Below are 24,679 nucleotides of genomic sequence, written 5' to 3' on the forward strand. Positions count from 1 at the left end.
CTACAACTTTGTCAGAACATAGAAAACTGGATGACTACGTCCATTGCAACGGACCAATTTGCAAACTTCCGTAACACATGATCGCTTCAGTACGTATTTACTTCTCATGGATGTGGTTACCGTGCGACCCAGTTGCCGACATCAAGATTGAAGGCAAATAAACACCATGGAACTCTCAAGTCCTATCAGAAACTCACATGTGGTTTGGTGTGCGGATGGCAGTAACGTCGCTAGTGCTAATGAAATAACCATTATTTCTCGAAATATTTCACACAATCAGCCAGTTGATGTCAGTTGGAAAGCCCAAGTGATGAGCATCAAGCGGTGTACATTCATTCCTTGATCAGAATTTGCTCCAATTTCAGTTAGATTATATGGGGACAGGATCAGAGACAAAGGCCTTCATATTTACTCTGCAATATACTTCTTCAGCCCACGCAGTCTTTCCTTCGCAGTCTCGAGGACATCGTCATTCTTGCAGACTGCAAAACGAAGATAATTCTCGGCAATATGGGCATTAGCGTCAGTGTAAAACTCAGTGGGCGGAATCGCAGCGACGCCAACCTCGTGGATCAAGAACCAGCAGAGCTTGAAATCACGAGGGCGGTTGGCCACATGCGGTGGGAAGGGGTATTCGGCAGGCAGCTTGACGGATGACATGTTGACCAGGACGAAATATCCACCCTCTGGTTCAGAGTACTGCGAAGGCAGGTCAGCATAGAGAAATTGAGAGGCTGCGGGACCGTGTGGTTGGGAATCCATACCGGAATACCAAGCTCGTCAAAGACCTCGCAGAAGAGCTTCATTTTCTGCTGCATTTCCTGTCGACTCTGCTCCCAAAAACCAGCTTTGTCGGCCTGCTCAAAAGCCACAGCCGCGGCTTCTTGAAGAGGCGAGACACTGCTGTAGCAGATACGGGTGTGCGCGGCGGAAACGTATTTGATCAAATGTTCAGGGCCCATCAGATATCCCACACGCCAGCCTGTGGCGTAGAACGCCTTACCAGCTGAGCCCACGGTGATGGTGCGCTCCCAGAGTTCGGGGGAAAGAGTGGCGATTCGGGTGAATGGCACGTAATACAAACGATCATATACTTCATCAGAAAGAATGATCAGATTGTGCTTGACACAAAGGTCGCCGATACGCTGCAATTCATCCTTGGAAAAGACCTTTCCAACGGGGTTGTGGCTGTGTGAAACGTCAGAATTGAATTGCAACTGAATCGCAACTCGTGGGAAACTCTGTGGTAATTCAAACATACGGAGAGTTCAGAACCTAGTCATGCAAAGTCAGTTGGGCCGTAGTCGTTTGGATATCTCCAAGAGCACAGCACTTACAATCATCTTGGTCTTGGAATTGATGGTGTTCTCGAGCTCGTCAAAGTCAATGGTCCACTCCGAAGCAGGAGAGGTTCTGGTAGCGCCATCCTTGGGAGGATGAAGTGGTACATATCGAATGGTACCACCTGGCATTTCAATGTTGCTAATATACCTACTCATGGCGGATTAGTACTTGGCATCTGCGAGCTTAGGCTGATGTCAGGAAAGCCCTACTGATCAAAGAATGGCTCGAAAATGATCACCTCGTCGCCGGGCTCAATGAATCCCATGAATGCACTGAGCATACCTAGGAGTATCGGTGGTCTGTCAATACTGTTTCTGAAAACGACGCTTGTCCCGTATAACGTACCCTCGTTTGCGCCGGTCGTGATGGTGACCTCAGTCTCGGGGTTCAAAGTACGGCCGAAGGAGTGCGAATAGGCATCAGCAATGGCCTTCTTCAGGCGAGGGCGACCCTGGAAACAATTCAGCTTTAGGACCGGAAACAGCACGCAGGCATCCTGTCACGACCTACCTTGGTAGGAGAGTATTGATTACACTCGACACGATCCATGGCTTCCTTGGCGGCATCAATGGCAAATTGAGGCGGATTGTAGCCACTACGCAACGTATGAAATGAGCTTCACATTCCATATCGTGGCATCAGGTGCTTATTTCAAGCGACATGTTTACTAACAAGAAGCCTTGGCCCATGTTAACAATGGGTTGCACGGGCGAAGCAGCAGCAGCTTCGTTCACGATGGACCTGTACATTCTGATAAGCGACCATTCTTGTCGAGACCTCTCAATGGATGCTTCCGCAACGCACCAGACATCCTGGCGCTGGCCAGCGACGCGCTTCGCAGGCCGAAAGGGATCGGGCCGCGCAGCCGTTGCGGACATTGTTCTCGCTGGTGGACTAAGAAGGCGGGGTAGAAATGAAGCGGCGGAAGTCGTGGGCAAGCTGAATATCCTCGGTTTGGATCGAACAAGTCTAGCAAGTGTAAGTGCGGCACCGGCGACCATGAGGGGATAATTGTGTCAACGTGCTGAACCACAATTGAAGGCGATTGCGGAGCTGAAAATCATCCCGCACGCGCGACTAATGGCGTGCTTCACCGTCCCGAGCTCGGGAATCAGGTTCGGACCGTAATCTCCGTCAACAATCCGCAGTGATACATCTTTCGCTGTCTACCTTTACATGGGCAGTTTGAAAATGCCACGATCTTTCGAAAATACCCATCCTCTTTAATGATTTTTGCTTCATGCTTATTTCGTTCTCATGATTATTTGCTCAGTTATTTTTTTCCGGGCCCTGGAGATCAATCTTGATTGTCGTAGACAGCTCATCAACACACATCAAAACACATACTTCGGCCAACTGCCGCCATTCAAATCAGGCACCGAGACTTTCTTTCAGCCTCGGTCGGTGCGGTCGGAGCTTTCTTCGAGATGGTGGTGACTAAGCAAGACTCACGGGCGCCGCGGCGGGACTCCCGTTGACGCGTCTCCGCAATTCAATTCGAGAGTTGCGACAGGCTCTGAGTAAAAGTCACTTTCACAGGCAGTGAATGTGCCAGTTCTGATTTGTGTGACTCAAGGACGTAATGGTTTTCTGTCCAATATGCGAGAAGCCGGTCTCCTCGCTGAAAATCAATGACCACATCGATTCGGCGTGCCAAAGCTTCGTGGAGGAGCCATCTTCCTCTCCGACGGATCAACAATCAGCTCCCAAAGCACCAGTCCCGAGTATTTTCCAGCCGCCGTCCGCCAGAAGAACTCAAAATCAACCCGGCCTTGCCGAAGAGACTCCCTCGCGTTCAGGGACGCATACCCGAACGCTCAATGGCAAAAGATCATTTGGACAGGACTCGCCGCTGTCCCAACAACAGAATAAAGTGAAGCTCTCAGGCGAAGAAGCTGGTGAACCTCAGCCCAAGCGGCCCAAAATCAATGCCTTCAAAAATGCCGCCCCGCTAGCTGAGAGAATGCGTCCAAAGACGCTGGATGAGGTGTGTGGACAGGAGCTTGTTGGGCCGAATGGGATTCTTCGGGGCCTCATCGAGCAAGATCGGGTGCCAAGCATGATTCTATGGGGAAGTGCAGGCACAGGGAAGACAACGATTGCACGCGTGGTGGCCTCGATGGTCGGGAGCCGCTTTGTCGAGATCAACAGTACGAGTTCCGGTGTGGCTGAGTGCAAGAAAATATTCGGCGAGGCTCGGAGCGAGCTTGGCCTCACCGGCAGGAAAACAATCATCTTTTGTGATGAAATTCACCGATTTTCCAAATCACAGCAGGATGTCTTTCTGGGTCCCGTCGAAAGTGGACAGGTCACTTTGATAGGTGCTACCACTGAGAATCCCTCATTCAAGGTCCAAAACGCACTGCTTTCTCGCTGCCGCACATTTACGCTCTCGAAGCTGACTGACGAGGATATCATCTCAATTCTGCAAAGAGCCCTCAAGACGGAAGGGCCAAACTATGCGCCATCAGAGCTCGTCGACGACGAATTAATATCTTACCTTGCTCGATTTGCGGATGGCGATGCTCGGACGTCATTGAACCTCCTTGAGCTTGCGATGGATTTGTCGAAACGTCCTGGCATGACCAAAGAAGACATCAAGTCGGCATTGACCAAAACGTTGGTCTATGACCGCGCTGGTGACCAACACTACGATACGATCTCCGCTTTTCACAAGTCCATCCGAGGGAGTGATCCGGACGCAGCGCTCTACTACCTATCACGCATGATCCAGTCCGGTGAAGATCCGCTGTATATTGCTCGAAGGTTGATAGTCGTTGCATCTGAGGATATTGGCCTGGCCGACAATACGATGCTAACATTGGCCATTTCGACTCACTCCGCCGTTGAAAAAATTGGCCTGCCGGAGGCTCGTATCAACTTGGCACATGCAACCGTGGCAATGGCCCTTTCGAAAAAGAGCACCAGGGCTTACCGCGGTCTCAACAATGCGTTTGCTGCTCTCAATGAACCGGGCATTGCAGGACTGCCTATCCCGATTCACTTGAGAAATGCCCCGACCAAGCTGATGAAGGAACTTGGTTATGGTAAAGAATACAAGTACAATCCAAATTACATAGATGGCGAAGTGCAGCAGGACTATCTTCCCGAGAAGCTTTTAGGACGAACATTTTTGGAAGATTTGGACCTTGGAACGACGCGCGACCCGGACCTGCGCTAAAATGGGGGGGTTTTTTGAAGGTCTTTTGAAGTTCTCTGCAACTATATCGGACCTCCGCCGCCTGTTCGAGAACGATCCCAGCACCCGACATCTCATTGAGCTGCTCACACCATGGTTCATCAGCGATCGATCGTCATCCGACTGGGCCTGAACTAGGGACACCAAATCATGTACTTTCCCTTTTGCGGAAATATGTTGCTAGGAGTAGTGCTCGTCATCATATCTCTGGGCAGGAAGGATGACCTCCTTCCTGATTACCACACTCTTCCACATCGTCTGTCCTGAGGTAGCAGCTTCTCTTGAGAAGGGCTCTCGCTGCCTCCTTCATTCTCCGCACCTTCGTCGAAGGGCACCGCGTGCATCTGAGCGGCAATCACGATGGACCCGCTCGGTCTTTCCATGTTTGTCGATGAAGAGGTTGCGAGACAACAACCACAAGTCCCAACCTCAGACATCGACTTCGACTTGGATGGGTTTGAGGTCACGGATCTGCCCCTCTCAGGAGATCTATTCGTTCCTTTCACCTTCGACGAAGCCTTCACTCTTGACGAAGCCATCTCTCACTTTGAGATGAACACTGAGATGAACTCCAACACCATGCCGAGCCGAGGACTTGTTCAAACCTGGGCATTACCTGTTGAAACCGCTCGTTTGCCTGGGCTTTGTGGACCCATGCCCCAAAGCGGCTTCGATTATTATTATAACACCCTGCCGCAACCCATTTACGGCCACTCTGCTGAAGATCCTCCACCACTGCAAGGATCTGCTTTGCTCGATAAAGCACCGCAAGGCCGGCCATCCGCAAGACTCCCCACCATCACGATCTCGCATACTTTCAGTATACACGAGGGCGTCTTTGCGGGGCCGTCTTGTACGGGGCCCGTCGATGTCGACAAGCCAACTCCTACGGCGACTCCTCGATCACAGGACTTGCCGCTCACTATCTTGCTTGAGGATCCTGCCAACGGGAGATTCCATCGGGATAAAATGGTCCGCACTCAACGTGAGCGTGACGAACAGAAGAAGGGAATGCGCATTTTAAAAGCAAGTGGTGGAGCTTGCGTGGCATGTAACAAGAGGAAAAAACGCTGTGGACCGGGTAATCCCTGCCCACCCTGTACTCAGCGTGGATGCGAGTGCATTCGAACTGGCGCAGTCCGCAGCCCAGCCAAAACTACTGGTAGCAAGCTCCTGTTTTCTCCTCCTAGTGGACGCATGGATGACTCTCCCGAGCCTATCACCACACCATCATCCCGACTGACCACCCCTCATCCTATGGCGGTGGGATCGTCAGGACTCACAACCCCGTCATCTTTGCCCAACAGTTCGCCTGCGCCTTCGGTTTTCTCAAGTTCCGGTTGGGGAGATAGCGACACGACTCAGTATCCTCCCTCATCCAGTCCCTCCGAGTTTCCTGACGACACGACCGTGGATCCCAGGTCGGATGAAGGCCTAATTTACTCACATATCGTCCCATTCGATGCGCATTTCGAGGCGTTCACTTGCAACCCCAGAGAGTTTGGCATGCGCCGCGTTGTCGGTGCTTATGGTTATTCCACTCAAACCCGGGCCAAGCCAGACACCTCAGGGTACTGGACTCCTTGATCCTCGATATCACTCATCAGGTCTCTGTTCACCCTCATCCGTACAATCTTTCGGCAACCATCACCCTCTGCAAATTTCAACACAATGTATCAATATTCACCACCATTCGTCGTGTTTGTGGGCCCGCGACTCTTCTCCATCTTTAGTGGGGGAGCCAGCGTGCGCAAATGCTTTTAGCCCAAGTCGTCTCGACTCAATTCCTCTTTTCATTCCCTTTCTTTTTCTTCTTTCCCGTCGCACTGTGTTTAAGTCCAAGTGTCTTTTCCCTTATTTTAGGCGTTTTGTCATTGTGGCGTTCTTTCCACTCACCTTTTTGCGTTTCCCTCGTGGGATAGAAAGTCCGCGTCCTGGTCTGAATCGATTGCCTGCACCCCTTTGCTACGATACCCCCTCACATCATACTTTGCTCAACGCACAAGAACAGAGTCGTTTTTGGTCTGAAAAAAGAGACTAGAGAAAGTAGACTAGCGTCAGAATACAATCATTTGTCTACGCTGAATCCCATTTGTGCTTCATTGGTCGTGAAGTGATCAGAAAGGCGCTTCGAGTTGGTATACACAACATTGAAAAAATTCCAGACCCCGTTTCTGGAGTCGCCTATCCATGCAATTCAATTTGAATCTCTCATGGAGAGTTTGACTTTGATGCTGTCCTCTAGTGTACCAGCCCTAATTCTGACTCGACTCGCTACAGAGAGACAGAGAGTAGTCGTCTCATAGAAATGCAACAGGACGATTGTAGTCAGAATGGACACAGTCTTTCTAAGCACCATTTATGATCAAACATGTGCTTTCACCTCGATTTCTCTTTTCCTTTCCTTTTTCTTTTTCTTTTTTTTTCCCATTCCACCAAAATATCAAAATTCTGGAGGTCGTGTTGGCTTGTTTACATCCACAAGTCTCCAACGGTCTGGTGGCTGATCGACTGCTCCCCACTCCGTGTTTCACCCTCTTTCTCCTCCACCGCCAAACACGAAACACGACTCTCCACGCCCGCCTCCAGTGGGAACTCACCAGCTGCCACAACCCAAACTTTTTGACAGGCGCACGAGCTGAGGCCACCGCGCTCTCTCTCTCTTTGTACTTTGCGACTCGAGAAGACCGACACCACTTTGCGTCTCGCAACATAAATCATTGATTAAGAGCCACCTCCAGTCCAGGCAAAACAACGAGCACCCAATAATCGCCCTCCCCCGGCCATGGCTTCGGGCCAACCCTTCGCGTCGCGCTCCTACGCGGGCGCAAAGCTGCCCGAGCGCTCCGTGAATCAGAATGCGATGCCGTTTAGCGCGTCTGCGTTCTCGAGGCATCGAGGACTAGGAAATGCAGCTTCTGCAGACTTTGGCGGGGCTGATGGGCCCAAACAGACACAGCAATCTACAAATGCGCCGGCCGCGACACAATCTCATGGGGCGGGCCAGGATGCGAATCCGTTGAGTCGATTGACTGAAGAGCAGAGAGAGGAGATTAATGAAGCTGTAAGTTGAGTGGATTGGATTTGGGAACGTGACTGCCTGCACATGGGTGGTAGTCTTGCTGGTAGTGTTTTTTGTGTGTGTGTGTGTTGTGTGTGTGTGTGTGTGTGTGTGTGTGCTTTTTCTTGTTCTTTCACCTCGACATTGTCTGTATCTCCCACCGAGATCGAGGACGGTCGCGATCAGTTACTGTTTGGCGAAGATTTCATGTGGAGCTTGTAGAAAATGCGCGACAGGACGCGTGAGAAGCAACGAGGAACGAGCTTGCGCTTGAAGAAAAAGGCAGAAATCACCAGCTAACGAGGATACACTGCGTGATGCGGACTCTAGTTCACTCTCTTCGATCTCGACCGTGATCGCCATCTCGATTATCACGAATTGCGCGTCGCTTTTCGCGCACTCGGCTTCACCTTGACCAAACAAGAGCTCATCTCTCTCCTCACAACATACGGTGTTCCCCGTCCCCAAGTCCAACAACAGCAGCAACAACAGCAACAGCAACAGCAGCAATCCTCCACCTTGCAACAACACTCCAAGCTCAACACAGCCTCGAACCCTCAACATCCATCCAATCTGCTCATGCCACTCTCTTCATTCCAAGCAGTCACCGCGCTCAAGATCCTCGAGCGTGACCCGCGTGATGAAATCCTCCGCGCCTTTGAGCTCTTCGATGAAGGAGGGAAGGGGTTCATCGATCTGGAGGACTTGCGTCGTGTGGCTCGCGAATTGGGCGAGACCGGATTGGAAGAGGAAGAATTACGGGCGATGATTGAGGAGTTTGATCTCGAGGGTGTCGGCGGTGTTACGAGGGAGGCCTTTGTGGGAATTTGTTGGCAATGATTTGGCTTTCTCCGTCACTCGTCGTGCTTCTTCTCTCTCTCTCTCTCTCTCTCTGAATCGAATGATGCATGTCTTCAGTCGTCAGCTTGGATGGAAGGGGTCTTCCATACTGATATGCCTTGTATGACGAAGGGGGAAATGGTCTGCTTTTTTGTACTTTGTCTCCGGTGTTTAGGTTTGATAGGTATCTTCTCCAGTTCCAGGCCTTTGACTCGAGGTTTTCTGGTTTTCCCGCTTTGTTCAGGCGCTTGTTCGTTTCTTGTTTTTGTGCCCCCTCATTGAAGCCCGTGGTTCATTTTGGCGCTCTCAATACTGTTCAATTGTGTATACAGCCTCATCCGGAATATAAACCGTCTAAGCTTGGCTGGTTTCGTGAGTCTAATCCACAACCTAAGGGATTGTCGTCTGCTATCTTACTCAGTGGAAGAACAAAATCCCAATTGGTCGAAGAAGGGAGAGAGAGAGAGATTGAAGTCATAGAATGAGCGATGAACAAGAAGGAAGAGGATGAGGGAGAGGAGAAGCCTATCTCGAATGGAGACACTAGCAGCGAGTCCAGCCCTGCTGGCACCCTTGTACCTAGATGAGGTCTTCAAAAGGTCTGCGGAAAAAAGGCAAGAAAATATTCAGACAAGAATTATATGTCCGAGAGCGAGGGCAACATGGTCTAGCGCGCTCCATGTCAACGAAAAAGAAAATTCCCCATTGAACCAAAAAGAAATCACGCCATCAATGCAGCTAGTGAGGGTAATTGAGTCTTGAGGATAAAAAGAAAGGGGGGGGGGGGGGGGGGGGATGTGGACTCCTCAAGTTTATATAGAAGCGAAAAGAGCAATGAAGAAAGAGAGGTGATCGACATCCATCACGAGTAGCGCGCCGGCGGCCCGTTTTGATATGCGTTGGGCGGATATCCGCCATTAGGTTGCCCATACCATTGATTCGGTGGTGGCCCACGAGGGGGAGGAGGCCCATAACCAGGCGCAGGGCCGGGGTACTGGCCCATCATCGGCGGAGGGCGCATGCTCTTCGCCATCTGCCGCCGGGTCCTGGCAGCCCGACATCGGTTAATGCCAGAGAAGAGGATAGCAAGGAGGATGAGACTTCCTACGCCGACACAGATACCAATCACAAGATTCTTGTGATCGTCAATCCATCCTCCCACGGAAGAGCCCTTGCATTGACCACCGTAGCACTTGCCACCGGCGTCACACGGCGTGCCATCTAGGAAGTTCTGCATGGTATCGACGCAAGTGCCACCGGCCCACGGTCCGACACCACCGGAGACTCCGCATACTAGATTGCACGAGGGCTCGACGGTGTTCTCACACGACCAGGTGTCATTGGTGTTAAGTAGGGTCCCCATCACGGAACGACACTGGTAGTCTCTGCTCGTACAATGACCGCTAGCGCACTTGAGGCCATTGCCACATGACATGCCGTCGTCTTTGAACTTGTCACCGGGACATGTGCTCGAGTTTCCGGAGCAGGTTTCTTCGATATCACAAAGCCCCGTGCTGGGTCGACAGACCGTGTTCGCCGGGGAGAACTGACACTTGTTGCAGCAGCCATCATTGGAGTCGTCACAGACAGCGTTGTTCTTGAACTTGCACGTCTTGGCGTCACAGCAAGAGTTATTCCCGCACCCTTCTTCGCCCCCACAGTCGCAGTCTTCTCCAGCCTCGACGATACCGTTTCCACACTGGCTACCAGTATACGTGACGACGCCCCGGTTGTCCGAGAGGCAGCTCGACTTGATACTGTTCCGGCCCAGCGCCGAGCAGATGTTGCCGATGGTACATGGGGAGAAGGTGTTCATCTTGGGGTCGGCGTACGGATTCATGATGTACTGCGCATTGGCGTCACAGCTGCTCTGTGACAGCGGGCAACACTGAGAAGAATCTTGCAACTTCTGGCCACACGCTTGCGAGTCACAGTCGTGCACTGCACCAAAGGTATGTCCCGTCTCATGGGCGAAGATCTGCCACGTCGAACCCTGAGTGCCGACGACGACATTGGCACCCGACACTGAATTTCCCGACGTTTCGACGAGATCCGTGCTGCACAGGCGGCCCATCCAGGCAACGCCCACCTCCGTGCCAGTCGGGCAGGATGTCATCAATGTCCAGTACGCATTGGAATCCGCATTTTGAGCTCGCCATTTCGAAAATTCGTTCAGCCGCCAGGTCATGTTCTGACTACTGCAATCCACGTTCCACGGCAAGGCCGAAGAGGCAGTTGTAGGGCAGTCCGGATCATTGATGGTCAGGTTGCGAAGGCCGATCGAGACGTTGAATGACTGCTCGTAAAGATTGGATGCCGTATTGACAATGTTGATGGCCCAATCCTTGGCAGCTGCCTTGGGAGTTGAATTGGTGCTCTGGAACGCCCTCGTCATCCCGCAGTCGGTTGCCATCCCGATGAGAGCAACTTTCTTGGTCTTGGGACATCCCGACGTGTCGCCCACTGTACTCTTCAGATTCACGCCCGCGGTGTTACCAGACACTCCGCCGAGATCGTTTTGACGCTTGGTGAGCCCAAACAGTGAGTTCAAGGGGGTGACACCCCACTCGCTATGCGGCTGATCGAGCCCGTCTGGAAAGATCGAATTTGTCAAATCTGCGTTGTATTCAAGTTCGTGTGCCGCGCAGCCTGTCGAATCGCCAAGTGAACGCTTTTTGAGCTCGTTGTGGTATCTGAGCATATCCGTGTCGCGGTAAACGATCATGTATTCCCCTTCCCGCTCTTCGATGTCCACGTCGATGGGCCGTTTTTTGGCCAGATAGGTTGACCGCAGTTCAATGTGGTGTTTATTCTGACCGATGCTAAAGCCGCCTTCAAAGAGAGGGTTGACGCCGTCTTGTCTCAGGGTGATTCGCGCCCAGCCAGCTGGGGTCCACCGTCCCTTGTCTGACCCGAGCAAAGCCTGACCTCGAAAGACTCGATGTTCATGACGGTGAATCGGCTCACTTGCCCAGAGACCGTCGGCGTCGACGTATGTAACGGTAGCATCGTCCGCCAGGATGACATGGTTTGGTTCCAGCTCTAGCTTGACACGTTGTCCGTCCCGTTGTAGTTCAAATGTAAGGTCAAAATGTGACAGATGGTCGATCTGGTGGTCTGGGGTTCGAATATCGGCATTCACGATGGGCGTCACCTGGCGGATAGCTTCAGGTGCGAGCGACCGCGCTAACGAAAGAGAATCAGCTCTGTTGGCCCTGTTGGATATCCGTCGTCCTATCCGGACGGGATCGGCGCCTCACCTTGAACCGGAACGAGCGCCAGTAGCGCCGATAAGGCCCCTGCAACGGGCCATAAGCACCGATGAGTTCTCATCGTCGGTGCAGCCCTGATTGAAGATAGGGGAGAAAAAATTAAAAGAAACCGAAAAGTACGATCAAGAAAAGAAGGAATCAAAAAGTCAATGAGAGTGCCCCCAAATTGAACAGCAAAATGAAAGAGGGGGGAGTCAAAAAAAACCGTCAAAAATCCAAAAAGAGAGTGAGAAAAGAAGAACAGCCGATGATGTTAGAAGGGAGGAAGTTTGGACGCTTCCAGGCAACCACGGATGATACCTTGGGGTTGGTGAAGAGGCACCCGAAGTTTGGGGAACACCAGGGGGGACGGTCGGAAGACGCTTATCAATCACAGTAACAGGATATCGGACACGAAGTATGAGGGAGGAAGAAGACACTCTCGGTATGGAAGATGGTTGCCTCACGTCCAATCTGAATGCTGTGTCACTTTCTTCCCGGCCAGACTTACTGGCGACTCCCACTTGTCAAAGAAGAGATGCAGACGACCCAGTCGGCAACAACGACAGGAGCAAATTGGGGGAAACTTGAAAGGACATTCAACAGCCAAGCGCTGAGGCGCCACCCGCAAGTCTCGCCAAGCCCTCAGGATGGGCGGACCGGAGGGGGACTTGGCACGAATCGAGAAACAGAGTTCAAAGCATTCTAGTCCGCGTAATCTTCTCGCAATCTCGGATTCGGGCAGACTGCGAGGGGCATCGAAAGGCCCGTTCAAACATATGGCATTCATGTAGATGACGGACTAGTGAAATAGGTTGAAAGTAGTGTGAGGGTCACTGTGCGGACATTTCAGCGATCTCAGGGCATCATGCTGCGGTGGATGCACCTTCGAGGGGTCGAGGTCGCATCCGTGGTCCATCTACATCTCAAAATCATAGACTCTGATATCCATCCCTCCTGGGCAGAATCGTTCTACAAGTGAGACTCTTTGGAGACTGAAGAGGCCGACCTATGAGGGTTGTCCTGTCCAGACCACGTGTGAAGTGTCTATGTGATCACGTCGTCAACTTTTGGACGGTGGGTGTTGCCAGAGAACCATCTCACGATTCAATCCTCGCTTTTCTCGGCGGCGTGAAAGGTCTGGTGTGCCAACTGGGCAAAGTGCGGCATCACGGCGCCACAGAGTGAACACACCACATTTGCCGGACTCACTCGCCACAGTTGGTCGCATTCGTCTTCTTCATCTTCCTCCTCGTCCAGCCAGTCCTGATTCTCCAGTGGGCTCTTTGCCCAAGCTGCTGCTGCAGCGCTGGTATCATCGCCAGGCTGCTGCATTCTTTCTTCGCCTCTAGTGGCTTGGCATGGACTCGGAGTGGCTCGATGGCCAACCGCTCCCCGCGCTTCCGCCGGATCTGACTCGTGCACCGACCAGTTCCGTAGCACTGCCTCCTGCTGACGGAACATCTTGCCAATGTCTCGCCCACTACTTTGCTTCTGATCCCCTGCACTCTCGACCAAATTGGTGACCGCGAGATTCATCAGCTGGAGATCCCACCCGGTCCTGTCAGGATGGAGTTTGCGAAACATGGTCATCGCGTGTTCATGAACCAGTCGCTCGGCGATCGAATCGACGGTTTCGTCAACGTGGAAGACAAAGCTCGGCAGTGGAGCCGATCGAGAGATCCGATTCCAATTGTACGAACGGGCACCATCTGTCTCTGGAGGATTGCGTGGACGGGTCGATAATCGCAGAGTCCGAGGATGGGCCAGCCATCGAGACTCAGCCTCGTCGCCGTCGGTTTTGTCTAGCAGATCCGTCCTCATCCGACGGATCAGACTTCTAGCCAGGACGGTTAATTCACGCCGGACATTCTCGGCCGTAGCGAGGCGCCCGCGACCGTAGGTATCCTCAATGCTGATTTGGGTGGGGAGGTCGCGTGCTTCCATGACATCGGTATGGTCGACTCCGTGAAGAATCCCCCACACTTTGATGCCGATTCCCTTTGGCGCACCGGGACCACCTAGAGTCTTCTCAAGTACGGAGGGGCTCATACCAGGGAAGACCCTGACGTCTCGAACAGTCAGTTTCTTTTCCCCATCGCTTCTGCCCGTGACTTTGAGTCTCAGTTTTTGCGCGAGCCGTGATCCAATCCCCGGGATCCTCTGAATATCATGGGCGTCCATGAATTGGGAAACATTGCTCTCCTCCGTCGAGGAAGAGGTCCCCGCCTCGTAGGGCGGAATTAAAGTTGTCTGTTGGTTTGGCTTATGCACACTACCGACCAGCTTGGCCAGTAATTTGGAAGTTGAAACGCCCCCAGTAGCTGTGAAGCCCTTGTCGTGTTCCATGCGAGCACGAAGATGTCCCATGAGATGAGAACCCAGAAGCAACCTCAAGTCCAGCGAGTCCATCTTTGATGGTTTTGTCACCTCCTCGGGGATCGGTGGGAATGTCCTCCCGAGATAACGAGTTGCATCGTAGGTAAACCCGATCGTGGGGTCCTTCGGATCCAAATGGAAAAAGGCGCGTGTGAGATCGTTTGGGTTCAAGACCTGCAGGTTGTAATCGATCATTTCCGTAACGTCCAAAGAAAGCTCATCAAAGCCTAGCCTCTCGACTCGCTCACCCCAAACAAAGCCCCGAATAAATGAATACAGCTCCTTCGAGGCATCTCGAAACTTGGTCAAGTCTTCACCCAGCACAACTACAACGTCAGGACAGATACGTTTCGCATCTTTGATGAGTTGGAGCTTCTGCAAGCCCCGCCGGCGGGCTTCATAATTGCAGGTCACCACAATTTGCTTCTGTTGCACCGCCAGAGGAAGTGACTTCAACGCTGGCTGCTCTGCTTCAAAGACAGAAGCATAAAAGCAGTCGTAGTCCTAAATTTACAGGTCAACGTGAGGCCGTAAAAAGGGGCTACGACATTTGTGTGTGGGTAAGTGTGTGCTTAGGACCACGTTACCTACTAGGTGAAGGATGACTCGACGGTCATTGCGCGTCGGTGCCGCAGCCATCACTCCGGTGATGGTACTATCTTCTCCATGAACGTTTTAAAATGGCCATGTGCAGCTCGCGGATGCGCGTGCTTAGGAGATGAAGCTCAGTATTCTCAGATTGGAATCGATCACGAATCGACCTATCGATGCTCCGCTGCTCTTCTATCCGCCTCAGGCATCCAAACTATTGCTATCTTAACTCACGTGGCCGAGGCTCTGGTCGCCTACATGTAATCAGCAGCCCTCTAATCAGAGTAAAGGTATAGCACTAATGAACATAAGCCATCATACATGTTTCATTCTACAGACATCATACGTCCTATTCGTCAATCAGATACAAAAGGATATACAACTACCGGATCAATTCACAGCATTTTGTAGATATTCTCGACCATGTATTTTCATTATTTTAACTGCACTCTTTTCGCCTTTTGATATAGCAAATCTCTCGACATCTGTCGGCTAAAAATCAGCGCCCCAAAAGTTGTTCCGCAGCCTAACTTTGAGGAACCTCAGCAAAGAATTATTTATTATCGGTCCCAAGGTAGTTGCGTGCTCAATGGGATTTCCCGAGGTCGTCCAGCTTCTATCTAATGAACCTACAAATAGATATCCTCCCAGCCATGAAACTTCACCCACGATCTTAAGTACTTTCGACTTGAGTGTATCGAAGCGTGAAGATCAAAGCCCAAGCTCATGGCAGGTTAAAGAGGAAAAACCCCAGACCAGGCACCTGCGAATTCTAATAAAGCCATCGAATGTCTCCTCAGGTAATTAGGTCCGTAGCCGGGAACCATTCGGTATTCTTCTCAGGACTTCATACTCGCGTCATGTAGAAAATTCAATATACTGGATGCCCGTCAAGCGTAGCCGGGGTCTTTCAGCCCCGTTCTGAGCCACTTAACTCATAGACGACGAGGGAAACTCTACGAAGCTCAAAGTCCCTCTGGACGAGAAACTAAAACAAAAAGAACCAAAAAAAAAGTTGAAGCTCAACTTCCTCACACCGCTGATTTGAAGGATTCGTTTCGCCCCAAACCTGACAACGAAGCGAAGGGCTTGAAACATGTTGCCCAAATCAAACTTTTGGCCCCTGGAACTCGTCAGACCGAAACTCTTCTACCGATTTCCAAACCAAGCTTGCCAAATATGACTAGGTGTCAGTATTATGTTCAAAAATTCCTATTTGAGATTGATAAGCTTGATGGCAGCGAAATGATCAACATATCCCTACGTTGACCGGAGTCTGCTTTGTTTCATTCCTTAATCGAGTCATGATCTTTGACCTCTGACGCCAAGATTCGCCTCACTCAAAAGTTGCCAGAAGGATTGTAGTGGGACCTTGAGTTGGGGGCCTCGTTGAGGGGGAGTTACTTGTAGAAAATAGTTATTAACAGTGAGATTGAACGAGTTATTCGCCGCTGGGCTTGACCCAGGGCTTGCGTCAGCTAGGTGAGTGTCAACACTTCCTGCGATATGTTAGGCGTAACCAGCGAATAAACAGAGCAGTACCAAGTAAATGGGCTCCTTGGCATTCGAAGGAGCAGCCCGCCTGATCTTGTAGGCTTGGGTCGTCTGCTGTCTGTGCATCAATTCATGGACAGATTTTGTGCCCTTGAAGGGATCGATCTTTTGGCTGTTTTTAGCTCCAACAATTGAGCACGACAGTGCCAACGTGGTTTTCGACGAACGGGGCGAAATTCATAGCCAATCCTGATAATTGCAATATTGGAATGATTCAAGAAAATCAAGACACCAACCCGTTCATCGACGTGCAAACGTCGCCGGAAGAGATCGACCCTTGAGCCGTCTTTCTCTTACATGTTCGGCTTTCCAGCCGAGCCTGATTGCTTAAGACTTGTTCTGTAGTTCACATGATGCTTCTATGGCAGCTTCAACAGGAAGCTCTCCCTGAAATTGCTATTGCCGAGGAATCAAAGTCTTATTCCCTCGAGTTTTGGGTTGAAAAGATCACAAGGCAACACTGCTTCAGAAATCCACTAGCAACGCAATCAGCCGCGTACAACAGCAGGGCCGTTGGATGGAGACAAAGGGAGGTCCTCAGATCCGACAGCGTGGAAAAAGCAGCGAAAGAATGGCTCGTGCGTCTGGACAAGTGGATCATGCTGGATAGCTAGCATGCACAGCCTCTACACACGTTGCATAGCGGTGCACAGAAATAAGACCGCTTTGGTGCCAGTTAGCCAGTTTAGGATACAGAACGTATTTGCCTATTGTGGAGAATCGGTCATGACTTCCACTATGATCTTAAGGCTAGGGAGGAGTTTCTTTGTTTTAAAAAAAAAGAATCTCAAAAATCGTTCCCTCGTCGGCCAGAAAACATGTCATCCTTTAGGGCAGCAATGTGGACAAGGTCATGGAGAGGACTCCTCTCTCATCTCCAATCGGGTTGTAGATGATAGGCTGATCACGTAGCCTTCGAGTCATGCCGTTGGATTTCCTGGAAGATCTACCTCTCCGGATCAGACATGCAAGCTTTGGAAATAAGCATCTTTGGGGGCTATTATTCTGTCTCCCGTAAAGGGCAAAATGGTTTCTTGGCCCCCAATTGAGGCGATACGATGCGCATCAAAGAAGGAATGCACACCAAGCACCATTTTCACCCCGGTCTTGATCATTTTCAGGGTCTTTGAGGTGACTCATCTTGGCGAGGATCAGCAACCTTGAAAGTACTTGGTCATGGAATAGGCGGTGAGATGTGACTCGAAAGGTCACGGTCCAGCCCTTTTCTTGCAAGTTCCGATCGCGTCGAGATTCAATCTCATGTGATCGTTGTTTGTCGGAGAAAGGTCTAAATAATGGATTTCCATGTAGTCTACCGTCCGATTCGCGAGAGTAAATCCGGGTTAAAGTCAATCTTTGTGGTAACTGTAAGAATAGTGTAGTCTGTCCTGACCACGCCGCCATACGGTTGGATGGTTCAAGCTCCGAGTGCGTCGGGCGGGCTGGCTTCTAGAAGCCATGGGTGGAGTCCGCCTGAAATTGGGGCCTGATTGAGTTTTCTCTCCGGCTGGGCGGCGTTGATTGCAAAGAACAGCCGACGGGCGCGGCGGAGATTAAGCGCAGTCAAGCTCGAGCCGCCTATCAAATGGCTGGTGTTGAGATCAACATCTGCTGTACGTATCTTGCAGATCGAGTCGAAGTAGGGGAATCTGAGTCCACACTTGGTGATGACCGGATTCTGCACTCGAACTAGAACTGACGACTATGACGAGACGCTTTCCGCACACTTTGCTACTGCCGCAAAAGATGTAGACCCAACACGACTTTCCGGCGAGGCAGAGGGCATGGTCGACATGAACTCGCTCGGGACATCCACACAACGTTCTCGCAAGTGGGCATCGGGCTGGGAGTGTGGATTGGACAGTGGGACCCACGTAGAGCGGAAATTAAAGATGAACATGGCAAATCACACCGTGGAGACCGGGTAAGTTCTAGCAGAAAAGAATTTTGCCATTCATTTTTGATTGCCTTTCCTGGCAGGCTAATCGAGATTACGATAGCAAGCACAGCAACAGTAGGGATTATTGATCTAAGTGCAACTTACCGAGCAAGAGTACCGCTCCCATGGATCGACCCGCAGCTGTCTCTGAGGCGAGAAGTAAGGTGGTTGACTGGCCAGCGGTTTGCCAATCAATTAATCACGGCAGGCGTTTCTTCTGTTCTCCTTGAGAGTATGCGGGGTGCGGTTTCGTCTACAAGGACTTGTTTCCCTTTCTCTGTCACGCGTACAAGATCAAGAAATCCTGATCGCTTCTTGGATGAGACGCACTCTATCCGCCAGAATTATGAGTCATGCCTATGGAGACGCGAGGGTATCGTCAATAGAAAGGTTAATCGAGAGCATGATAATTGCACCCATTCCATACATATTATGGACTTGAGGTTGGATGTATCGCACAAGAAATGCGATCGTACAGACTACAACCGTTGGGTCTGTTGTTGTGCCTTGACCTGGAGAGTAACGAAATTCGGAAGACCCACAACGGGCTCGGCCATTCGATCAGAGTCGACCCACTCTTCGTTGTCGGGGCGTGTTGGTATTTCTTTTAATAGATTGGCCAATCATCTGGTCTTCTCTTTGGCCAGCCTGGGCGAACGTGACGGACCACCAGAGAGGATGTACCCGTCCCAGTTCCTCCGTCCACTCAGAGAAACCCAGGATGAGGTGATCACTCATCCAGGCTGGCGTATACTCATCACCCATTTTTGTGGCCTTTCCAAGTCTGTTACACGATTATGCATCAAGGAGACGTTGAGAAGGGGGAACCAGTCAGATACATCTCATAATGCGATGTAGGTGACTTTTTTCAGGATGAGTAGGATCAGGGAAAAGCCATCAAAGTAAGAAACCACAAGTGTCATGATTTTACTAGTGCGTGTGGCGAGCGCACAGAATTACTACGAGTCATCTCCGCCAATGTCTGCAAAGGCCCCCACTTCGAATTCGGTAGGTGATGGTCTATACACTAATCCAGGACCTTGAGTCTGACTCAATAGCGAGTTATGTACATGTCGCATCCCCACCTACCCCAAGTCAACATGTTAGCCCCTCGAATATTGTGATAGCACACTCCATCGGTGGCATGAACTGGGGATAGGAGGGATCACACGCCGCGGCATGGACCGGTCATGCACTAGGAATGTTGAGCAGGAAATGTTGACATGTAAGTATGGAATGATCCTGCACTGTGTCACTTTATGCAAAATGCATCCCTCGGGTACAGTAGAGAGGCCCAAGGCTACCTACCATCGCCGACTCGACTACTGTATGTGGACATATGCAAATTTATTTTAGGACATCACATATCACGTGCTCCAGAAAAGAGGAGGCAAAAAAAATCACCATTAATCACGATCATCCATCTGGTCCTCGAATGATCAAAGGTGGTCGATCCCCGTCTCCTCCATCTCCGAGCTGGGCGGCTGGTGGCGTCGATAGTTGCCCCTCTCTTTATTCTCCACGCGGCCAAAAGAGAAAGAGAGAGAGAGAGAGAAGAAAAAAAAAGACAAAAGAAAAAAGGTCCAAAACAAACCGTGTGTCTGGAATCTCTCGACGATAGTAAAAACCGTGCGCTTCGACTCTTCCGATGACCAGTCTCCAGTAGATAAATTTTGGCTCCAGTCCTTGCTGTTCCGGAACCTGGACTCTCTTGTTTTCTTCCCATTCCTTGACCAATACGTACTTGCATACTTTCTCATTTCCTACCCAAATTCCTACACATTCCCTTCGGACAAACGCCTGAATCATCCAAGAAGACTTCACCATTCCTCTCCCATTGTTATTCCATCGACATCGACCGGCGGAGATCTTTCTGCCTTTGGCGGTACACCACTGTGCAGGGCTCTCGGTGGTGGTTCATCCAGTGACGTTTCTCATCACGTTATCACACCCAAGCGCCAGCTATTCTTAGCCCACCCCCGCTACTTCGTCACTCGACTCGGGTCGATCATCGCACAAGTGTACATCCTGCTGTACAGACCGCAGTGGACACTGCATGTTGCGTACTGGTCCAACATCACCAACCACCAACCACCGTCACCCGGACACACTGGGCAAGTGACCCACTTGCTCTCAGGAAGAAGGAACCTCCTTCTAGATCGTCAACTCTTCCACTTCTTTGTATCTTCATGTCACACTTCATGCCTCTTGCGCTCCCTTGATCAGCCAACGTTGTGAAGAAGCCTCCAAGTGCTTGCCATTCTTCCAATATCTGCAACTCCCGTCCATGTCCCATGATCATGTCCTGTTTATCGTCACCTCTCGGTGACCCGCGATCGATGACCTCCCGACCCAAGTTGACGCTTCAAACGACCTCTCTACCACGAACCTTTGGCAGCTCGTCTACAGGCCTCTCCCTCTCCTTTGCGACCAACGCAGCCGCCTCGCCGACCGTCCGCAACACGTTTAAAAATGCCTATGATGTCGTATCTCCCACCTCGACAGCCACCTCTCCCTCCTCAAATGCCCCGCCCAGCCTCCGATTTCCCAGCACGAAACCCGCATCTCCATACATCCACCATGCCCACAGCCACTCCACAAGTTTCTTTCACCGCAGTAACCCGTATCAACTACCCTTGGGGGTGCGTAGTATTCTGCGCAACTCTCCCCTCGAGCCCTCGTCGCGGCGTCCATCAGGATCGATGTCTGCAGGCGCCAGTGGACCCGGCGGCGCAGGCGCACGCCGGGTCTTCTTCCCCGCCAAGAAGCAAGTGAGCTACCGCAATCCACTGGAGGAAGAAATCCGGACCGAGCGCTACACGGCGCAACACTTCGATCTGTTTGAGGAAGACCAGTCCAAGGAGGCTGTGCAGGATCAGGCAGCATCGAAATCGGAGGATTCTGCGCCCGAATCCACCGAGGAGGAGGATTCAGACACCGCCAGTAATCAGTCAGGCTCGGAGGCGGGCAGTACTTCCGGAAATCAAATCAGCTCAAACTGCGCATCCGCGACTCACGGTGTTCTTTCAAAAACCGAGCGCAAGAAGCGTCGCACATTACGCGCAGAGCGACAAGTCCGCGCGGTCGCTTTGCTGGACGGACTTGATCCGGGTCGCTCCGATGCATCTACGCCGCAAACGCCACGACAGGGCCGTGCCAAACGGCGACGCGAGTGGAGATGGACCCTGGGTCCTGTAGGCAGCTGCTCGGACGAAGCGCAGTCTGACTTGCCAACGCAGCCACCCACATCACAGCCCACAGATCTTGCGGCTGAAACGTCTTCGCGTGGGTGACGATGTGTTAAGGCACCACTATTTTTCGGCTTTCATCTTCTTCTGGCCCCTTTTCGGGGTATTCCCTTTTCTTGCGACGTGCATGAAAGTGATGCATCCACGACCGTTTTTTCTCATGATCCATGTTCCTAATCCCATAGAGAGGCGCCGGCGGTTGTTATGTCTTTTTGGTTCTTGCTCTGTTTCTTGTCTCACTGTCCGCTTCTCCCCTTCCTTTCATATTTTTCTGCTGAAGCCCACTTCCGGCTGTGTATCCATCGGCTGTCTCTTTTTTTTTCTCCATTTTCTCTGCAATGTCTCCCTCACGAAAGGCTGCATTGGGGTAGATATTTTGCTTCATGAACATAACTTATCTTTGGACTCAAGTCCACTCAGCACTATGCTTCAGCTTTCTTGCTACTCATAAATTGCCCTACGGCTCAGCTGTAGATGAAGATTGATGCCTTTTCTTACTTTTTTATGTCAGTCGTGCCTCGTTCTCTGCGACTGGAGAAAAAAAAACTGCGTTTCGAGGAGAATTTGGTACTAGCTAATCAAGATTTGAACATATGACAAGGAAATGCTGATTTCCAAGATCCATATTGCTGTGTAAAAGACTCCGGATGGGGAAAAGCACATGCGCCGGTACATTTGTATATTATCGCCTACGAAGACAATAGAATTGTTGAAGAACTCGCCATTTCTCAGATGGTTTCTCAGATAGCATGCCACTCCTTTATAAGTTTGATATCTCCTTTTCTGTTCACTCAGCAATCAGGGAGCATTCAACGAGGACTACCTCAGACCTAGGCATACTTTCTGGTCTCTCCCATCTCTTCCACTGTCAACCCTATAAGTAATCAAATCTTCCCCTTACCATAAGTTTCCCCTCATCTCCTTCCTACCATCCACTCCTTTGTCAAAAACTGTATCAGATGATTTTGCCCAACGCTCGACTTGAGTCATACGCCATCGGGGTTTTCGTGGTTGAGTTCAATCCGTTGTCAACAGTCGTCGATGCTATGAACTAGCCAGATATTATTGATTTATCATAATTTTGAAATCTTGATTGGCTGCGATACTGATCGTACAAGGTATATTTCTCGTTCCTTGTGCTACCGAACATTCCGAGTTCACCACCCAAAATCTCGCCCCACGATCCTGCCTGGTCCGAATTCTGCGAGCACTCGGTTCTGACAGCGTCAGAGGCGAGCGAGCCTAGATAGCTCTGCTCCTCCATTTAGCTTGATCCAGCATTTGAACTAAATCAGATGAGCGACGTTAGTTGATCGAATTGGCACAACTCAGTAATCTTCCGAGACCCAGAATTCTTGAGTCATTGCCATAGACCCAATTAGACACAGATGGTGGAAAGTACTTTTAAACAAGAATGCTGGGTGCTTGTCCACCCCCCGAGACTAGCGTTGTCGCCGACTGTACCCGCCTTTCTTTGTCGCTTTCTCAGCCTCGATGTGTCAAGGTAGGCTGGTTTATTTGGGTGGTCCACCTGGGTTAGGTATGCCTCGACTGATAATTGTACTATCATATCATTAGTTTGTAACGGACTGACCAGAATGAAATCGGTATCTGAGTTGATGATTGCGGTCCACTTTGAAGATTCAGTAAGAAACTGTTCATCACATCCTCACAACTGCTTAATAGTCGTCCAGGATAAGGTAGAGAAGAGTTTAAGACAGCAGACATACAGACGATGGGTCTTGACAGGGTACCGAGTCGTGCCCATGCACGGTACCTTTTCCGGAGCTCTCTGAGACACACTCCGGAGAGAGACGCTCCCAGAATTCAGAGAAATTGCCTGCGCTCTTCTCCAATCCTACAGAGTTAGTCAGTAGCTAAAGCAGGGGAGGTACATTCGACCTCAATCGTGAATGCTAAGTGTCAAGTGCTGGTGGCCTTGATAAGTCATGAGCTGAGCTGGGGCAACACTTCTCCTTAAAATGAGCGTCGTCTCTCCCCCTCGATGGGTCTCTTGGATATCTGAAAGTAAACGCCAAGTCAATGGTGTCCGCAAAGAAATACAAGCTAGCAGACTCTGGGCAGGGGTGTCTTCTGGATCGAAGGGTGTAGATCGGAGGGTGTAGCGCCTTGTGGGTTCTTTTATTTTCGCTGGATCGGATGCTCCATTATGGGCACAACGAGACGCGTTGATAGATATCGGTCTGTTTAATCCATTAAAGGTCTATGATGATATCTTTGTAGAAGGTCTAATTGCTGGCCTCACGAAGGCGCGCCTTTTCTTCTTTCAGTCTCCTTTCTTCTCTTTCACTGAAACGGTCGGCAAAGAGTCCTATGTGAGGCCGCATCAAAATCGTGTACTTGACAAATTCCTCCATGCAGTCCACGAGTCGATCTCGGTTGCTGCTAGGCATAAGTCGTTGATCTCCAGGCTGACCTTCGTCCGGAAATTGAGTGTATGCCTTGGGAATCGACGATTGGTTGGGAATGGTAAACATGCGCATCCATCGACCGAGGATTCGCAACGAGTTGACTGCATTAAAGGATTGTGATCCACCGCACACTTGGGCAATGGCAAGTGTTCGACCTTGGGTCGGCCGAACACTCCCGGTGCTTAGAGGGATCCAATCGATTTGATTCTTGAATACTCCAGTCTATTACCGGCGAAAATGGACAGATGGTGAGTACACGTATCGACCACTGCACAGATGGTAGAACTCACCAGATTGCCATGTTGCTCGGGTGAAACCCAGACATGTCCATCACTCCACTGACTGAGTTCTCGGAGCTCCTGGACTTTTGGATGGCCATGTTCGCTATCATTCTTCATAGGGAGGCCCTCTGGGTCGAAAACGCGCACGTCGCAACCGAGCCGGAAAAGGATCCGGGACGCTTCGTAAGCCACGAGCCGAGAATATGATCTTCTTCGGAGGCTGCCAAAGAGTACCAGGACCTTGAGCCTGTCGTTTGTTTTTTGAAGATCCTCTTCGGCCATGTCAAGAGCAGTGGTCAACTCTAGTTTGTTGGTCCAGTCCTCAGCCCCATCGTCGCTGAGAACAAACGGTCGATATTTTTTGCGAATCTCAGAGTCATCTTCATTTGAAGGCAGGCTCAGGGACCGGTAGGTACATTCTCTTGAATCACGAAGCATGGCTGTGCTTTCGAATGTGCGTAGCTGCATTCGTGTGGGACTAATGCAGAAGAGATTCGAGCAGTGGAGGCGCCTTTGGTATCGTCCAGACCTGATGCCCAGTTTCAAGGTTGGGGCAAATA

At 50.9% G+C, this 24,679-nt stretch overlaps 8 protein-coding genes across 8 annotated transcripts; 4 read left to right on the top strand and 4 right to left on the bottom strand.

The window, feature by feature from the left end:
* Positions 1 to 408: 408 nt before the first annotated feature.
* Positions 409 to 2,345, bottom strand: POX_a01540 (putative aminotransferase; the record flags this gene model as incomplete). The annotated part of the gene is made up of 8 exons (XM_050110468.1): positions 409 to 699; positions 765 to 1,188; positions 1,262 to 1,275; positions 1,338 to 1,491; positions 1,554 to 1,626; positions 1,690 to 1,795; positions 1,855 to 1,939; positions 2,017 to 2,345. 8 exons carry the CDS (start codon positions 2,343 to 2,345, stop codon positions 409 to 411), a joined length of 1,476 nt encoding a protein of 491 aa, XP_049974236.1.
* A 581-nt stretch (positions 2,346 to 2,926) lies between these two features.
* Positions 2,927 to 4,525, top strand: POX_a01541 (ATPase WRNIP1; the record flags this gene model as incomplete). The annotated part of the gene is made up of 1 exon (XM_050110469.1): positions 2,927 to 4,525. The coding sequence occupies one exon, from the start codon at positions 2,927 to 2,929 to the stop codon at positions 4,523 to 4,525; it is 1,599 nt and encodes a 532-aa protein (XP_049974237.1).
* A 378-nt stretch (positions 4,526 to 4,903) lies between these two features.
* Positions 4,904 to 6,130, top strand: POX_a01542 (uncharacterized protein; the record flags this gene model as incomplete). The annotated part of the gene is made up of 1 exon (XM_050110470.1): positions 4,904 to 6,130. The coding sequence occupies one exon, from the start codon at positions 4,904 to 4,906 to the stop codon at positions 6,128 to 6,130; it is 1,227 nt and encodes a 408-aa protein (XP_049974238.1).
* Positions 6,131 to 7,328: 1,198 nt separating this feature from the next.
* On the top strand, positions 7,329 to 8,444 carry POX_a01543 (Centrin-3; the record flags this gene model as incomplete). The annotated part of the gene is made up of 2 exons (XM_050110471.1): positions 7,329 to 7,607; positions 7,935 to 8,444. 2 exons carry the CDS (start codon positions 7,329 to 7,331, stop codon positions 8,442 to 8,444), a joined length of 789 nt encoding a protein of 262 aa, XP_049974239.1.
* Positions 8,445 to 9,306: 862 nt separating this feature from the next.
* Positions 9,307 to 11,777, bottom strand: POX_a01544 (Disintegrin and metalloproteinase domain-containing protein B; the record flags this gene model as incomplete). Its single annotated transcript, XM_050110472.1, has 2 exons — positions 9,307 to 11,630; positions 11,705 to 11,777. The coding sequence occupies 2 exons, from the start codon at positions 11,775 to 11,777 to the stop codon at positions 9,307 to 9,309; spliced, it is 2,397 nt and encodes a 798-aa protein (XP_049974240.1).
* A 1,025-nt stretch (positions 11,778 to 12,802) lies between these two features.
* Positions 12,803 to 14,713, bottom strand: POX_a01545 (uncharacterized protein; the record flags this gene model as incomplete). The annotated part of the gene is made up of 2 exons (XM_050110473.1): positions 12,803 to 14,578; positions 14,666 to 14,713. The coding sequence occupies 2 exons, from the start codon at positions 14,711 to 14,713 to the stop codon at positions 12,803 to 12,805; spliced, it is 1,824 nt and encodes a 607-aa protein (XP_049974241.1).
* Positions 14,714 to 20,458: 5,745 nt separating this feature from the next.
* POX_a01546 (uncharacterized protein) lies at positions 20,459 to 21,451 on the top strand (the record flags this gene model as incomplete). The annotated part of the gene is made up of 1 exon (XM_050110474.1): positions 20,459 to 21,451. The coding sequence occupies one exon, from the start codon at positions 20,459 to 20,461 to the stop codon at positions 21,449 to 21,451; it is 993 nt and encodes a 330-aa protein (XP_049974242.1).
* Positions 21,452 to 23,655: 2,204 nt separating this feature from the next.
* Positions 23,656 to 24,557, bottom strand: POX_a01547 (NADPH-dependent FMN reductase ArsH; the record flags this gene model as incomplete). Its single annotated transcript, XM_050110475.1, has 2 exons — positions 23,656 to 24,060; positions 24,129 to 24,557. The coding sequence occupies 2 exons, from the start codon at positions 24,555 to 24,557 to the stop codon at positions 23,656 to 23,658; spliced, it is 834 nt and encodes a 277-aa protein (XP_049974243.1).
* Positions 24,558 to 24,679: the final 122 nt, after the last annotated feature.

Source organism: Penicillium oxalicum, chromosome I (genome assembly GCF_001723175.1).
Source record: "Penicillium oxalicum strain HP7-1 chromosome I, whole genome shotgun sequence".
In the NCBI taxonomy this organism is placed as follows: Eukaryota; Fungi; Ascomycota; class Eurotiomycetes; order Eurotiales; family Aspergillaceae; genus Penicillium; species Penicillium oxalicum.